Source organism: Micropterus salmoides, unplaced genomic scaffold (assembly GCF_014851395.1).
Source record: "Micropterus salmoides isolate LMB-PRFRI ecotype aquatic unplaced genomic scaffold, ASM1485139v1 Ms_hic_scaffold_1, whole genome shotgun sequence".
NCBI lineage: Eukaryota > Metazoa > Chordata > Actinopteri > Centrarchiformes > Centrarchidae > Micropterus > Micropterus salmoides.
Genome location: NW_024040040.1, coordinates 66,988,310 through 67,004,804, shown reverse-complemented (window position 1 = coordinate 67,004,804; position 16,495 = coordinate 66,988,310). Strand labels below are relative to the sequence as shown.

General features: G+C 40.6%; 1 protein-coding gene across 1 annotated transcript; it reads right to left on the bottom strand.

The window, feature by feature from the left end:
* Window positions 1–745: 745 nt before the first annotated feature.
* LOC119898844 (vascular cell adhesion protein 1-like) lies at window positions 746–11,822 on the bottom strand. Its single transcript, XM_038713122.1, has 2 exons — window positions 11,556–11,822; window positions 746–1,124 (listed from the first exon to the last, which is right to left on the bottom strand). The coding sequence occupies exons 1-2, from the start codon at window positions 11,590–11,592 to the stop codon at window positions 847–849; spliced, it is 315 nt and encodes a 104-aa protein (XP_038569050.1). The 5' UTR covers window positions 11,593–11,822; the 3' UTR covers window positions 746–846.
* Between the last annotated feature and the right edge of the window lie 4,673 nt (window positions 11,823–16,495).

The window sequence follows — 16,495 nt, the reverse complement described above, 5'->3', positions numbered from 1 at the left end:
GACATATTTCTTTTGTGCTACATGTTGTATTGAAATGAGTAATAGTTATGTGTTCGTACGCTGTTTTTATTTTCTATTTTACCCTTTAAAAAAATTATATTTTAATGTGTTTTTTTTTTCAGTTTCCCTTTGTTGCTTTTATGTTTTATGTAAAGCCCTTTGAATTGTTGAAATGTACTTACAAATAAACTTGTCTTGCCTTTTGTGTGTGGAAGCATCTGAAACTTTGGGGGTGACTTTTTTTTTTCAGAAGAATGTCCTTCATACATTTTTATGAGTAAACACAAAAATGTTGAAATGTGCTGTAAACTGGAATTGTGTCCCTGATTAACTTTCTATTAGCAGAGTTGGGTCTATATACTTATTGATATTATATTCCTGGTTAGCACAAGCTAAGAAATCTATGTACTTTATATTTCCTTGATGTTTTGACATGTATAATTTTATTGTCAAAATAACTATTTCAGAAAACAACATTAAATTGTTTTCATTTTCTGCAGATGGCTGATATTTGTACTGTAATTTAACTGTGTGGGGGTTAAAAAAGTTGGCCCTTCCTACAACCCAAAAAATGTTGCCACCTAACAAAATCCAGGCAGCAATTTTGTTTCTAGCTTATTGTATTAAGCAAAACAAAATACTACACATTAACTTACTCCCTCACCAGCCACTGTAGCTAGTGGTTTTCCAAAGTTACTAGCCAACATGTGTGGGAGCATCTGAAACTTTAGGAGGTGGTTTTCTGCATTACTGAAGGTTTGAATCCCCTGAACTTCCATGCAGATTTTGGAATCCCAAATATTTGACTGGATAATTAAGCTTTAAAAAGTTGTCATTAGTTGTGTTTTACTCACATTTCACATCAATGAAGACTGATTTAGATGTCTTCCTCTTCAGCTTATTCTCAGCGACACAGTAATACTCTCCAGAGTCAGAGGACTGAATGGACCTGAAGACAAGCTTTTGTTCTTTACTGAGAGGATGAAGGTTTGGATTTCCATTCCTCTTGTACCAGGTATAAGTAGCTGCTGGGTTAGCATCACTGCTGCAGGTCAGAGTCACTGAACTGCCCTCAACTATCTCAGCAGAGGGACTCACTGACACAGAGGGAAGCTTTGGAGCATCTGGAGGAGAAAAAATAAATGAACAAACATGAGGACAGATTTCTTTTGTGCTACATGTTGTATTGAAATGAGTAATAGTTATGTGTTCGTACGCTGTTTTTATTTTCTATTTTACCCTTTAAAAAATTATATTTTAATGTGTTTTTTTTTTCAGTTTCCCTTTGTTGCTTTTATGTTTTATGTAAAGCCCTTTGAATTGTTGAAATGTACTTACAAATAAACTTGTCTTGCCTTATGTGTGTGGAAGCATCTGAAACTTTGGGGGTGACTTTTTTTTTTCAGAAGAATGTCCTTCATACATTTTTATGAGTAAACACAAAAATGTTGAAATGTGCTGTAAACTAGAATTGTGTCCCTGATTAACTTTCTATTAGCAGAGTTGGGTCTATATACTTATTGATAATAAATTCCTGGTTAGCACAAGCTAAGAAATCTATGTACTTTATATTGTCTTGATGTTTTGACATGTATAATTTTATTGTCAAAATTGCTATTTTAGAAAACAACATTAAATTGTATGTATTTTTCTGCAGATGACTGATATTTGTACTGTAATATAACTGTGTAACACTGGGCCTAACACTCGTAAACATATTTGTAATTGTGATCTTTCCAGGGACAGATACACGATACACGAGCACCACCCACACAACCCACGGCACACTTTATGTAAACAAAGTTACTGAACAATATTTACAATAATAACTTTAGTAAACAGAACAAGGTGAGCATGTTTGGCTAGAAGCCAACACATATTAGCACAATGGCATCCTGATTCTGGCTAAATCTACATCTGTCCACTGCAGATGCACCTTCCACAACCTGGATGAATAACTATAAATTACTGAATTAGTATAATATAACATTAAATAAAAAGTATAATGTTAATTTAATAGTAACCTGTTGTTAGTATAATATATTCATTATATAATGTTACTATATTGATTATAATTTCCTTTAATGGTATACTTCATAGCTTACCTCTAGTATATTAATTCCAGTTACAACAGTTTCATGTTTGTAGGTTGTTTTCATTCATTAAATCTTTGTGCAAGAAAAATGCTTTACATTCGTCTATAACTTTTATGTCCCGCCCCATCCAGGCTGTGATTGGTCGATTGACCAAAAGTGACACTGAGCACATCAGCTTTATGAAAAGTTGAACATGTTTCAACAAAAGGCACTGATATAGCTAAATAGCCAGCTAAACCCAAATGCTGCTTATCTTCTCCTGATTTTCTTCTGTCTCACAGTTTCCACTGGTGCTCCTGGTGGCCAGTCCGACTTTGTTTGGAACGATTAGCTACAAGTTAGCGACATGGTGCGGGGTGATTATGATAGATTGTAGTTTTTACTTGCACACTGTGCTCATGAATAATTTTTATGGTTCCCGATCTATTTGTAGGGTCATATAGGAGTGAAATGGTCCCACTTTAGAACCCGGTGTGGGCGAGGATACAAACTGCAGTGCACACAGAGACGAAGTGTCACACACACAGCGCACTTTTGTTTAATCGCACACTCTGCGGTCATATAATCACAAGGGTAATCGAGTAACATCGCAACTACCATTAGAACTATCGTGTAGCCCTACTTTCAATGCGATGTCTGGAGAAATTGCAGTGTGAATGCGGCACTGGGTGTTTGAAAAGACAGATAAAGTGAACCCCCCCCCAATTTTTGAATTCAGTGAAAGCTTAAGGTCTCTAAACATAACGTAATTACTTTGTCACTTACATGAATTATACTGTTCTGTCACTGACGTGATAATTCCTTCCTTGCTAAGCACAGAATGGTCAGCAGAGGGCGCTCTATGCATTATACTAAGACATCAGTAGGTAACGCCAGAAAAGTAGAATGAGACGTCAGTATGTGATGAGTAAGTCCAAGAACGCACGCTACAGAGCGCGCTCCTGAATAAAACTGTATTTTCATATTTCCAACAGGTAAGCAAACTGTAAACAGAACCCTGGTGAAAGACATTAGTGTTACGTGATTTATAGGTTCCCCGTAACCTTAATACGAAGCTCTACTGAAAGACCACGACAGCATGTCGGTTGATCCCACGGCTTTATTTACCCCCCCTCCATCAGGTAAGATGGAGGATTCCTTATTCTGTTTGGGAAACGTCCCTCACACGCTGGAGTCTGCTGACTGGCTTCACACTGGGCTCCTGGTGTGACAGGAGTGTGTGCGGCGTCAGGAACAGTGCTCTCAAGTGCTGGCTCAATTGAGTTGGAAGGTTTTTCAGGAGCCACAGGGGTTGGCGAAAGATAGTATCTGTTTCTTCGCAGAGCGCCCCCGGGCGTCTCAATGATGTAGGACCTTGGCGTGCCGGCAGTAGACACCACAGTGCCTCTTTCCACTGTATCTTTGACCCACACATGATCACCGGGGTGAAGGTATGACATGTCTGTGTCTTCGGTCATAGATCTGTCGGAGTTTTTGTCTGTACTTTTGTTCTGTCCTTTTCAAGTTGTCCATGTCTGCGCACCCTGGGTTGAGCTTGGATGGAATGACTGGTGATCTTATTTTCCTTCCCATCAGAAGCTCAGTGGGACTGTATCCATTTGCCAGGGGAGCAGCTCGATAGGCCATCAGGGCGAGATAAGCGTCGCTGGATTTCTTGAGGAGACTTTTGATTGTCCTCACAGCACGCTCAGCCTCCCCGTTGCTCTGGGGAAAATGGGGACTGGAGGTCACATGACTAAAGCCCCAATCCTGTGTGAACTTTCTGAAGTTCTCAGATGCAAACTTTGGGCTGTTGTCTGAGCGGACCACTTCAGGTATACCATGATGAGCAAAGATAGACTTGAAGTGATCGATCCCAGCTCCAGATGTTGTGGATGTCAGTTTGGCCACTTCAAAATATCTTGAGAAATAGTCCACAATGACCAGGTATTGTTTGTTTTCTACCTGGAACAAATCTGCTCCTACAGTAGACCATGTTCTTGGCAGGAACTCAGTAGGCATCATCGTTTTAGGTCTCATCGATTTATTCTCTCACGGCTACACACATCACATTTCTCTATCATTTGTGTCAGCACTCTGCTGAGGCCCGGCCACCACACTGAATGTTTAGCTCGCTCTCTGCATTTTGTTATTCCCAGGTGGCCCTCGTGCAGCTTGGACAGGATGTCTGCCCTAAATGATGCTGGGATGACAATCCTGCTGCCACACAGTAGTAGACCGTTTTGGACTGTGAGCTCACCTGAAAATGGCAGATTGGGCTGGAACACTCTTCAATGGAGAACTTGTCTGGCCATCCTTCGACACAGAATTTCTTCAACTGCTGGAGTGTGGCGTCGTCGTCCTGGTGTCTCTGAATTTCTCTTAACCTCTTTTCTGTAGCTGGGAGACTCGCTATGACAGAGTCAACATAGAGATTGATTTCCTCCTCCTGCAATCCTTCTGCAGTGTGGCTGACAGGAGCTCAGGACAGCACATCTGCAGCTGCAATGTCTTTGCCAGCCACATGTGATATGGTGTAGGCAAACCTCATTAGACGCATGCGTAGACGCTGTATGCGTGGAGGAAATTCATCTAAGCTCTTTGAGCCTAGTAGAGGAATCAGGGGCTTGTGGTCGGTTTCAATGTGAAAACTCTTCCCAATGAGGAACTCTGCAAACCTCTCACAGGCCCGTGTTGATGCTAGAACCTCCTTCTCAATCTGGGCGTATCGCTGCTCGGTGCTGCTGAGGGCTCTCGAAGCACACGCCACAGGTTTCCACTCTGTATCTGCTTGCTGCTGGAGAAGAACGGCGCCCATCCCATATGAGGATGAGTCAGCGGAGACAAGTGTTTCAGCATTAGGGTCATAGAGAGGTCATGTTCTCTCAGCAAGTGAGGCAGGAACTTCCGCAGATAGTTTGTCATCCCCAGAAAGCGTCTCACCTCGCTGACGTTACTGAGTGCTGGCATGGCTTTTACAGCGTTCACTTTATCTCTGTCAGCGCTGACTCCTGATGCCTCAATGACCTGCCCCAGGAACCTGATCCTGTTCTTGGAAAACTCACACTTGTCGTTAAGCGTCACTGCAGATCACACACACTGTACTGGTCTGTGTGCTTGGCTTTTACTAAACAAGTCAACCCATTTACAGTGGGAATGCGTGACTGGAGACATGTGCATCAAAGAGTAATGGAACATGAGAGAAGTGGCCCTCATAGAGAATGTGCAGACGCCTGCTTTTTAAGGATCAGCAAAGGAAATATAAGTTAGATGCTCAATGTAAATCAAATGTCTATCGCAAGAGAGCAGGCGCGTCAAAGATGACAGGTTATGGAACGTATCATTGTGTAGTGAGCCAACCAGTGAACACTTAATTTTTTCTATCCCAAATGAAAGAACACAGCATCTCCCCTTTGTCTTTCCCTAAGAACGGGGCAGTTTTCACCCCTCAAGCAGACAGCCTGACTCCAAACTGAAACACCCCAGAGGAGCTGTGGCGGTTTTGGCGGGGACCCAACAGGGGCCAGTGCCCCTGTAAAACAGATCTTGGACCCCCTATGGCCCTCTGAATGAAAAATCTACAAATCATAGTAATATATCTTCCTTGCGACGATATGGTGCTGATGCGAAAGGCGGAACAAATATGTCTCAACTAATCGGATCCTTTAGGACGTTACACCGCCACTGTCTGGTGTCTTGCCAAGGTAGTTATCCCTGATAGAAAGTGTTCCCCTGCCGCGGGAACACGCGTGCATTCAACAGTGAACGCGGACTTTCGACTTCACGAAAGTTACTGAAAAATGATGAAACATGTGGATTGTTTCATCTATTGTTTTAGTGTTGTTTTATCAACGAGATTATTCAGTGCACTGAATTGAGAATGTCTAAACAAAATGAGCAGTTTCAGCGTCACTCGTAAAGCAAACATTTATTTTGTGATAGTGTGACGATGTTATAACTGACAACATAGTTGATCACTTTGTTGTCCAAGTTACTGTTTGGAAGCTAGATCGAGACAGACTGTCACCTTTTTCAAGCAAGCTGCTCCTACAAATATCTACGCCATCGAGACTGTAAAATCAAGATCACTGTAATCAGTTTGACACTTTGATCACCTCACTGATAGTCAAGGCTGATAGTCTCCAGCCTTGATTTTGGGCAGGCTACTAACTCGTCAATAATCATACCCATTTATGCAGAACAATGAGTTCAACATTTATAAAGTTTGTTGCAGCACATCAAACTTTTATTTAAATCCTGCTCCATCCAGGCTGTGATTGATCTGTTCACAAAAACTGACATTGACAAGAGCAACGGCTTTATGAAAAGTTGAATGTTTCAATAACGGAAGATCCCTCCGCCTAACATTAAAGAAACAATTCACACAGTCGCTACGCACTGCCTGTCTAGTATTTCTGGCTATGCATTATAAATAAATACATTCACCTACACTTTTAGCATACAAACTCTTTGGACAGTGTGTTAAATGGCGATTAGGACTTTTTAATACTTTTTAATGGCCTTAATTTTTGCAAAATTGATTTATTACCTTTTAAGACTTTTTAAAGAGGTGGTATCTCCATTATTGAGTTATATATCTTTTTTGTGCATGTAACAGGTTTGCAAAGTGAAAAGCGAACTGAGGAATACTAAAATGTAACGTGAAAACACGACAGACTGCTGATTGGTCAGAGAGAATATTCACTATTCTGCATCATCATTGTGTTCGCCAGACAGAGGCCAGCAACAGAAAGTTTTATATTTTACAGTTTTCGTTTGGAATTTCATCACTAAATCCACTTCTGAGAAGTTTTGAGGTGAAATCAGCTGTGTAGATTTCGGATATTGACAGTTTTACTAGAAGTGATGGCGGAAAAAAAATGTGCTTTAATATTTTTCGGAGTTGAGGAGCTCCGCAAGTGGCTGCGGGGGAAGCCTGCACCAACCCGCGGGAGGAGCGTGTGAGGCCGGCCAGCCGCCCGCTCACAGAGCCCTCTGCTCCCACCGTCACACAGACCCGCTGCAGCAACAACGGCAGAGGAAAACACAGCTGGAAGGTTTTCATACCGCTTATCTGTCTTTACATTCTGAGATATGTTGAAACGTTTTAACTTAAAAGAGAGAAAGCTGCGTGGATCGCTGGTGTGTGTGTCGCATTGAACATTACGTTGTGGCAGTTGTGTGTGGCTGCAATGGAAAACAGAGCAGGGCCAAGTACAGTCGAGTCTATCGAGTTGCACTATGGTAACATTTTTCGGCAAAGCAGCAGAGATCGTCAGAACACCGGCAACAGTTTACCGTTTAGTCCTAATGGTAAGATGTGGAACAATGATATTGCTTGGTTGTGGACTTGTGAGTAACTTCTACCATCTGCTAGGTTACGGTCGGAGTCTGAAGCGGCTTTGATTTGGATCACACTACCTTGTTTTTTTACAACCCGTCCTTCTCTGCTTCTGATTGGCTAGTAGCCCTTACCTGCGCATGTGCAACTCCCAACAAAGATTTTCCAAGAGGTCCAGTCCAGAAAATCACCGTGACTCCTAATTTTGTGTGTAAATCGCACAACTTTTAATTCAGAAAATGACTAAGTTTCTTTGAAAAAGCATTTATTTCAGTTCAAATTAACTTTCACTAGCCTACTTCCAATGACCCAGAGTTTGGAGGCTAATCAACTGAGTCGAGAACGACACCAGTAACCAAGCCGGGGCTAACAGCTCATTTACTGCAACAGTTTCCCGCGACCACCAACCAGAATCTCCGTCAGCAAAGACCAGCTTGAGCTGGCCGTGTGGCGTGCCAAGCCGCTGAGGGCCGTGAACGCAACAAACCGAGCCGGCTGGTCATGAACCTTCCACACTGGACAGTGGGGGGAAACAACAAGCAGTAAAGCAAAACAAACTATATTTTGTTGCCAAGTTGATGTCCTTTAGTCCTGAAACACTAGCTCAATTTAACTAAGTTATCACATTATAACTTGCATCCATTTGTTCTCTTACTCCATTAGTCATATCCTTTCCCAAACTAAATTCACATTGAACCATATTACTACAGTTCTATCTCATTGATTGCATCCTGGTTGTTTAGTCATTATTGTTTTATTTCTTTGGTATTATTTACTCTCACTTTTTTTACATCCACTTAGTTAGCTAATAAATTCTCACTTTGATCACAGGAACTGTGTGTGTTTACTGTTTAGCTCCAGGTCACTGGACGGAGGATTCACCCTTTGATTTGAGACTGATTGAACTGATTCAAAATAATTGAACAATTAATAACTAACTGATCACCAGTAATAATTGTTGGCAATTATTAACTGTACCCAAGGAGTCCTGAAGGCCTTGGGCAGACGGCGATTCAGGTGGTTCCCCAAACGAGTGCTCATGAAATAGTATTTCCAAATATTATTATTCATTAATTCATTAAGAAAGTGTAGGTTCACTATAAGAAATAGCTTTATAAGAAAAATCCTGATATAATATTTCAAAATATTATTATTCATAATTCATTAACAAAGAGTACTATCACTACACTTGAAATAGTGAAAGTCATAGGAAAATGAAGGCTCAGTTACCGAGGGGACAAATCAGAGGCTGCATGCACCTTGGAAAATGATGCTGCCGAACATGGCATGTTTTTAGAACGTGTTCTCTTGTTGAGCAAATTGGAAAAAATGCCTCCAAACGCATGTCAGTTCATGTATTGAAAATAGTAAGAGGCTGCACCACTCCGGAGCAACAGGCAGGGGATCACTGGTCACTCTCCTATCCAACACAACTGTAAACACGGTCATAGAAGCTACTGAATGTCTCATTAAAGAAAACGTTGCTGCGGAGGTTAAAGAGGCCGGCATGTATTTCATTCAAATCAATACAACACAAGACATAACAGACAAAGACCAGTGTTCAGTGATAATTTGTGACGGATGTGAAGACACAGGAGAGGATGATTGCACTGGCGAGTTGTCTACAGGTCAGGGTTTTGTTGATTTGCTTAAATGTGTCCTGGAGAAAATTTAACTTAATATAAATGAATGTGTTATATTATTATAATTCCACGGACGGAGCTGCTAACATGCAGGGGGAATACCGAGGATTTTCAGCACTATTCACCTGCACAGGTACACATATGGTGTTATGGCCATGTACTGAATTTAGTAATAATGGACGTTACTGGTTGCATTCTATCGAGCGCATCACTTTTTTCTTTGTTGAACGTCATCGCTGTTTTCCAGAGAGATTCATATCAAAAGGATGAATGCATGGGAGAATGTGAGCAAAGATGTGCCGCACAGGCGGCTGTCAACAACGTATTTCCCAACGTTTTGCTAAAAACAGAGAACTGTACACAGATTTCGCCCTGCTTGAGCCCCAGAACTTCAATGGCTTGAAATGTAACGGTGAACCTGCAGGTGCAGTCAGTGCCCTGAGCGCCAAACTGATCAGGCTCGATAGCAGAGCAACTCCTGAGGCCTTACAGGCTGAACTACTTAGCCTCATGCCGTGTACGCCTACAGTGTGAGAGTCATTGTGTTGAGAATTATTTTAGAACATTGCAGCCTAAATTGTTATCATTAATTGCTAGAGCGAAGGTGGTCTGCATTGGCATCATTTAAAGTATTATTTTAGAGTGTAAAGTTAAGATTACAGTGTCAAAACTCTATAGCTATTGTCATCATTTAGAGTGCTATTTTATAGTGTAAAGTTAAAATCACAACGCTGAAACTCCATAGCTCTGAGAGTGTGTGGTCCTCTCTGTGTCTAGCTGCCAGGAGGCAGTAACAGTAGCACATGTGTGTGTAAGCAGGCATGTGTGTAAGGAGCAGGATGAGCACAGCAAGGCATCATCAAAAACCCCAGCAGAGGAAAAGAAGCAGAATTAGTGAAAATTGTGTTACAAAACATACATCAATACAGTAAGAATGTCTCGTCTATAGCAAACAGCACAAGAGACACCAGCTTATTCCACAAAGTCAGGTTTTTGGTTAAAATGCCGTGATCAGCAGAGGGCATGCCTAGGACACAGAGAGGGGGAGCATTGCAGACAAAAAGTTAGACATCAGTCAAGAAACAGTCATCAGTGATTATCCTTAATCAATATTAATCATTGTTAATCATTTTAATCAGTTTTATTGTCTTTAATAAGTTACTTTAAGTGATCATTCTTATATCATCATTTTTAATCATTTTACTAGTATTAATCATTAATCATTCTTATTCATTTTCTTTTTACATAGATTACTTTAGTTTTTACTTATAAGTAGTGAACTGTAGTCATGAACACAAAAACAGATCCTTGAGTGGGAGGAATGACTGCAGGAAGAGGCTGCAGGTGGTTCGTCTTGTCCAACTGTCATCTACTGTAGATTATGACCATAGGAGAGGCTGCAGGTGTGCAAGATCTGCTGACACTGTGCATGCTTTGGTCTACTGTTATCTACTGTTGTTGTGATTACACGAGGAACTGCTGAGGTGTTAATCTGCTAACATTAAGACTATATGCTTAATTACTGATTAAGGGGGTTTGATTGTCAACTTCCAAACTCTGGTTATTATAGCCAGTATGAGCTTTGAATGAATTTGCTTATGACCTGTGTGAGCTTTGAGTGAACTTGCTGAAGGAATTCATGCTTTGCAAAAACACGACAGAGGATGACCAAAAAACCGACAGATGCTTGGCAAAAACACGACAGACAGATGATAAGCAGAAAGCAGAAAGCAGGCAGCATAACATCAAGAATGCTGTAAGAAACCAGGCATTAATGGAAAATGCAACTTTACTTATGTTATTCTTATATTAATTGGTTAAAAAATACAATTATTTATGTGTCAAATTAAGCATGCGTAACCTTTAAAAAACACAGTGAGACTGAAGTTGAAATGTAAATGATGAACTTCTTATCCAGTAGTATAAAGATGTAGAAAGTCTACAGTAATAAATGACAGCTGGGGAACAGTGTTAATTGGTAAAAACAACACAATAACAGAGGAAAGAAGTTCATCATGAGGAAAGGAGGGGGGCAAACCAGCCCAGAAGAGATATATATAAGACTGTCTGCAGACCATAGGATGGGCTTCATCCTCCGACCTGCTGGGATGTTGTACGGGTTTATGTGTTCTCTTTTGCACCGACTCTTGACCGTCTCCAGAGAAGTTTTTGATCGCAAATTTATTGACTATAATAGAGAGCTAATGGAGTATTTTTTGACAAAGTTTATTAAGTTGGTGAAGGTGGGGACCATGCTTAACTGGCCCAGTCTGGTCGTACATCTGACCCAACAATTGCTGCCTTGTATGGTCTCAGTGGGGAAAATGTCCAGATTCAGGGAACGTTTTTTTTTAACGTCATCACTTTGTTGGGCCGGTGAAAACCACATTACCAGGGCTGAATTTTGGTCCCAGCGTTCACTTGAAATATTAATTATATTGTATTGTATTGTATTATATTGTTAACTTATGTGTTTAAAATTAATGTTTTACTCACATTTCACATTAATAAAGACTGGTTCAGATGTCCTCATTCCCAGCTTGTTCTCAGCTGCACAGTAATACTTTCCAGAGTCAGAGGACTGGATGGAGCTGAAGACAAGCTGTGTTTTTGTATTGCGAGGAAGAAGGTGGTTTAGATTGCCTTTCTCCTTGAACCAGGTATAAGTAGCTGCTGGGTTAGCCTCACTGATACAGGTCAGAGTCACTGATCTGCCCTCCACTATCTCACCAGAGAGACTCAGTGACACAGAGGGAAGCTTTGGAGCATCTGGAGGAGAAAAAATAATTGAACCGTAGTGAAGACAGATTTCTTTGTGTTGTGTTGAAATGAGTAATAGTTATGTGTGTGCAAGCATCTGAAACTTTGGAGGTGGTTTTGTGACTGGCAGCAGACAGAGCTGTGTGTTGGGACCACTTGAGTAACACTCTATAAATCTAAGAGGAGACCAGAGGAATGCCCCTCACACAGGTAAACAGAGGTAAGTTTTAACACAAAAATGTTGAAATGTGTTGTAAATACTACAATGTTGGCCCTGACTGCCTATCAATAAGTAAGTTGGGTCTATACTCATTTTGATATTATATTCCTGGTTAGCACAAGCTAAGAAATCAATATACTTTATACTTCCTTGATGTTTTGACATGTGTACTTCCATGGTCAAAATTACTATTTCAAAAAAGAACATAAAAGGTAGGTACTGCCAACACCGTACTGCAGGTACTGTAATATAACTGTGTGGGGTTCACAAAGTTAGCCCTTCCTACAATCTAAATGCTGTCTATATGTTGCCACCTAATGAAATCCAGGCAGCAATTTTGTTTCCAGAAAAATGTTTTGGCAAAAATTCACCAGCCACTGTAGCTAGTGGTTTACCAAAGTTACTGGCCAATATGTGTGAAAGCATCTGAAACATTAAAAGTGGTTTTCTGCATTACTGAAGGTTTGAATCCTCTGAACATCTGTGCAGATTTGGGGGACCAATTCTAAATAAAACTGCTTTTTCATCATCTACTGTAACTGCTCAGTGAACTACAGCAGCAGACTGTGAATATGAAACAGGCAGAGCTGAAGAAAGAGCATGATCAGCAAAACATTTGACTGGATAATTAAGCATTAAAAAGTTGTCATTGTCTGCTTAAAGCTTTTTAAATTTGCTGTGTTTTACTCACATTTCACATTAATAGGGACTAATCCAGATGTCCTCATTCCCAGATCATTCTCTACTGCACAGTAATACTCTCGAGAGTCAGAGGACAGGATGGAGCTCAAGACAAGCTGTGGTTCTTTACTTAGAGGATGAAGGTTTGGATTTCCATTCTCCTTGTACCAGGTATAATTAGCTGCTGGGTTAGCATCACTGCTGCAGGTCAGAGTCACTGAACTGCCCTCCACTATCTCAGCAGAGGGACTCACTGACACAGAGGGAAGCTTTGGAGCATCTGGAGGAGAAAACAAGAACACATTTAACATTTAACTTCAAGATGAGGTTGAGTTTTCACAAAACAAAGCGGTGGTGCAGCTTGATGTCCTCCTTTATCAGAAACAGCATGGGTTTCTGTTACCATGGATACAAGCTGGACACTTTGATACAGTAATACAGTGCAATAGGTTAAAGGCTCCACCAGATGGTGTCATGTCAGTGGAAGACTGGATGTAAACTCACACACTGAAGGAGAGCGGGACTTCTCATATCCTCCTACAGCACAGGAAAAACTGTCTGTAGGGTAAAAGTAGGCTGAATAAGAATAAGATGTTTGTCCCCTAATGTTCTGTCCATTCTTGTACCAGACGTAGTAATGATGACCAGGTGGACGACAACTGCTGTGACACTTCAGCTCTGCCCAGTTAGAAGACTCATAGACCTGAAATCTGCTCACCTGCACCTGGAGATCTGAATATGTAAATAAGGAACAGAATCTTCACTTTAGATTGAACTGCCTACATAGAAACACAGTAACCTTCATAAGATGTTGGACATTTGGAACTAAATAAATAAATATTCAGATGAAAATGTTACCTGTGACAGACAAAGTGACTCCAGGTGAACCAGTATATTTCCCACGTTCTTGGTTTGTTATGAAACTGAACTTGTACTCAGCTGAGTCGCTCTCTCTCAGGTCTGTGATTCTCAGAGTGCAGCGGTTCTTGTCACAGCTATAAGTTACATGACCTGAATACTCTGACTTTGTTTTCAGATCCACAATTTTATCACCTTTAAACCAGAATGTTTTCTCAACTGTAGTATCGTGGCCATTTATTGTGGACGGGTATTTAATGGTGCAGCTTATTTCCACTGTTGATCCTTTGAAGGCACAGATCTCAGTATAAGTGTACGTCACTCCCCAGTCATACTGACTCTGTACCACTGTAACACAGAGCACATCAGACACAATCAACACTTCATTTAACAATCAGACAAAGTGGATCAAACTACCAATATGGTTTGAGGGAAACGTAACCTGGACAAGTTTCAAAACCTGAATTATCTGCAGTCATTGTCACAGAAAGTTTATAAGGTGTTTGTCATATTTTAATGTTGTGAAAAGTTGGGTTTCTGCTTGGGTCCATTCATTCAAAAAATCTAAACAAAATACCTGAAAAGCTTATGTGTCAACACACAAGTAATCCAAACAGAAAATTAATAAAATTACATTTTACTCTCTTTTCTGGGATGGAGCCGCAGAACAGTGGTACATAAAATACTCACAGATGTTCTGTATCATTCGTCTTCCAAGTCACTTCCTAACTCCTGTTCTAAATATTTAATGTTTTATTACATTTTTTATGTTATTTCTGAATAAAACCAGGGTGAACAGAGAGAAGTCTAAACACAACGTCTTGCTCAGTTATTCACAGTCAGTGCAAAGGAAGATGTACACATGCTTTCTACAGTTCATCTCTATGTGCACTGAGGCAGGACATCATCCAGTCTGAAGGTGCAGTGAAGTGAACAGGAAAGTATCAGACCTGTGACCTTTAATGCAGTTTACTGACCGGGATAAGAGGAGAAATATAAATTATTAGAGAGTCTGTGCTTTTCTTGGTCAGTTCTCTCTGTTCACTCTGCGGTCAGGTTGCTGCAGAGTTAAGTGTGAAAGCTAAAAATAAATGCAGCGCACTGAGGTGTGGAAGAGTTTCTAGCAGCTAAACATAAGATAGCAGAAAACTGCTATCAAGATCTCTGACTTTAGCACCCGCTGAATGAGGGTAAATTGTTGGCAGATCGTCAGACCATCCGCCATTTTGGCAGACAGAGAAAACGTTCAACAGAAAGACACGTGTAGTAAGTTTAGTGTAGCCTATTATGGTGATCGGTACACACCCCTGCCTCACACACAAGACACACAGAGCAGTCAGCTCAGGTAATATCTGTGGCGGTGTTTGAACCAAACTCAGCAGTGGAAGAGGCCCAGTCCCTCCTGAGTGACAGCCGGTGAGCTTACCAGCAGCACCGGCCAGACAACAGGAGGGAACTCCGGTGTTGATGGAGAATCATAAGCTTGTCAATCAGAGACAAGAGACATCACTTGGTTTTATTTTCGTTGGCCAACTTTTGTATTGAAAGGAGTATTTTTTGTTTGCTTGTTGGGATCCAGAAGAAGACGTTTTTATTGAGATATGGACCCATTCATTGGTGGTTTAACTGAGTGTTAGGTTTCCTGTCATCTGTAACGTACCTTTGAAATATCAGGCTGTTAGTGATTGTTAGGTTAAGTGAAATTAATGTCATTGACTAAAAGACATGCACAATGTTTTTTGTGTTTAAAATTTGAATGATAACATTATTTACATTACAATATGCCTAAATGAGCAGAACGTTCATTTAGTTTATCTTGGTGCATTTCTAAATTGACAGATACAATTTCTGTGTGTTAGACAAAAATAACTGCTTGTCACAGTGGCAGGCAGTAAAGAAGTTATTTTTGGACCTTGCTGCTGTCAACACAGAGCACAGAAACATCACACTGAGGTCAGACAGTACAAAAGGAACTAGCAGATGAAGATATGAGAGAAGTTGTGTCAGTATGACTTCACTGTGTGAGACCAGTAGGCCTATCTCTCTAAAACCTTCACCGTGATAAAAGTAGCTTCAAATAGGAACTATTTGAAGTCTCTGTTTCCGGTTTACACTTTCTTGTCTAATTATACAAGTTGGATAATGGAACAAGCCGACGCTTTGGTGCGTTAAATTGCATTGCACGTCTTCATTCAATGCGACAATAACACAGCATAGTGCTAACATCGTTTAGGCAGCATCAGCTCTGGAAAAATGAACTCACACTGTTCAATATACATTTGCATTAGCGCAAGCAGGACAATGAAATTAGGAAATACCCCCTAAACTGGCTGTTTTCATCATACAGTGTGAACAACTGATCCTGATACTTTCTGATCCACTTATTTTCACATCTGACCTTCAGCCTACTTTTACAAGACCTACATTTCCCAGATTCCCCTGTTTTAATGCAATGAATGTAAGTTTAGATATTCAGTACCTGACACAGAGAGAAGGAAGACGACAAATCCACTCGCTGCTGCAGTTAAACTCATAGCTGCTCCTCTCATCTCTCTGTGTGGCTTCAGAGACAATAAAACATGTTAGCAGATAAAATAATGTACAAGGCAGATATACAGTATCACTCACATCAATAAACAATTCTACTTACAATGAAGAAGGACGCTGTCTTTAAAGAAGCCTTCCTCTGTGTCAGCAAGCAGAACACGGATATCAGGCTGTTAAACTACTAGATTTCCTTCCTCTTTAGATTATTAATATTCATGATGAGCCAAATGCCAGTTAACACCAACATCAAAATAAAGAAGTAACGATTTGCAAACTAAGAACTTAATAAGAGAGAATAAGAAAATATTGTTATGGCCTGTTGATATTAAACCTGTTTGCTGCTTCCTACTGACACAAGAAATGAGAAAAC

What these genes read in the sequence shown, in the direction of transcription:
- LOC119898844 (XM_038713122.1), bottom strand. Translation starts at nt 11,592, where the DNA reads ATGAGGACATCTGAACCAGTCTTTATTAATGTGAAAT. An exon ending in AGTCTTTATTAATGTGAAAT is followed by an intron (nt 1,125 to 11,555) that starts GTGAGTAAAACA and finishes TTTCTCCTCCAG; the next exon opens with ATGCTCCAAAGCTTCCCTCT.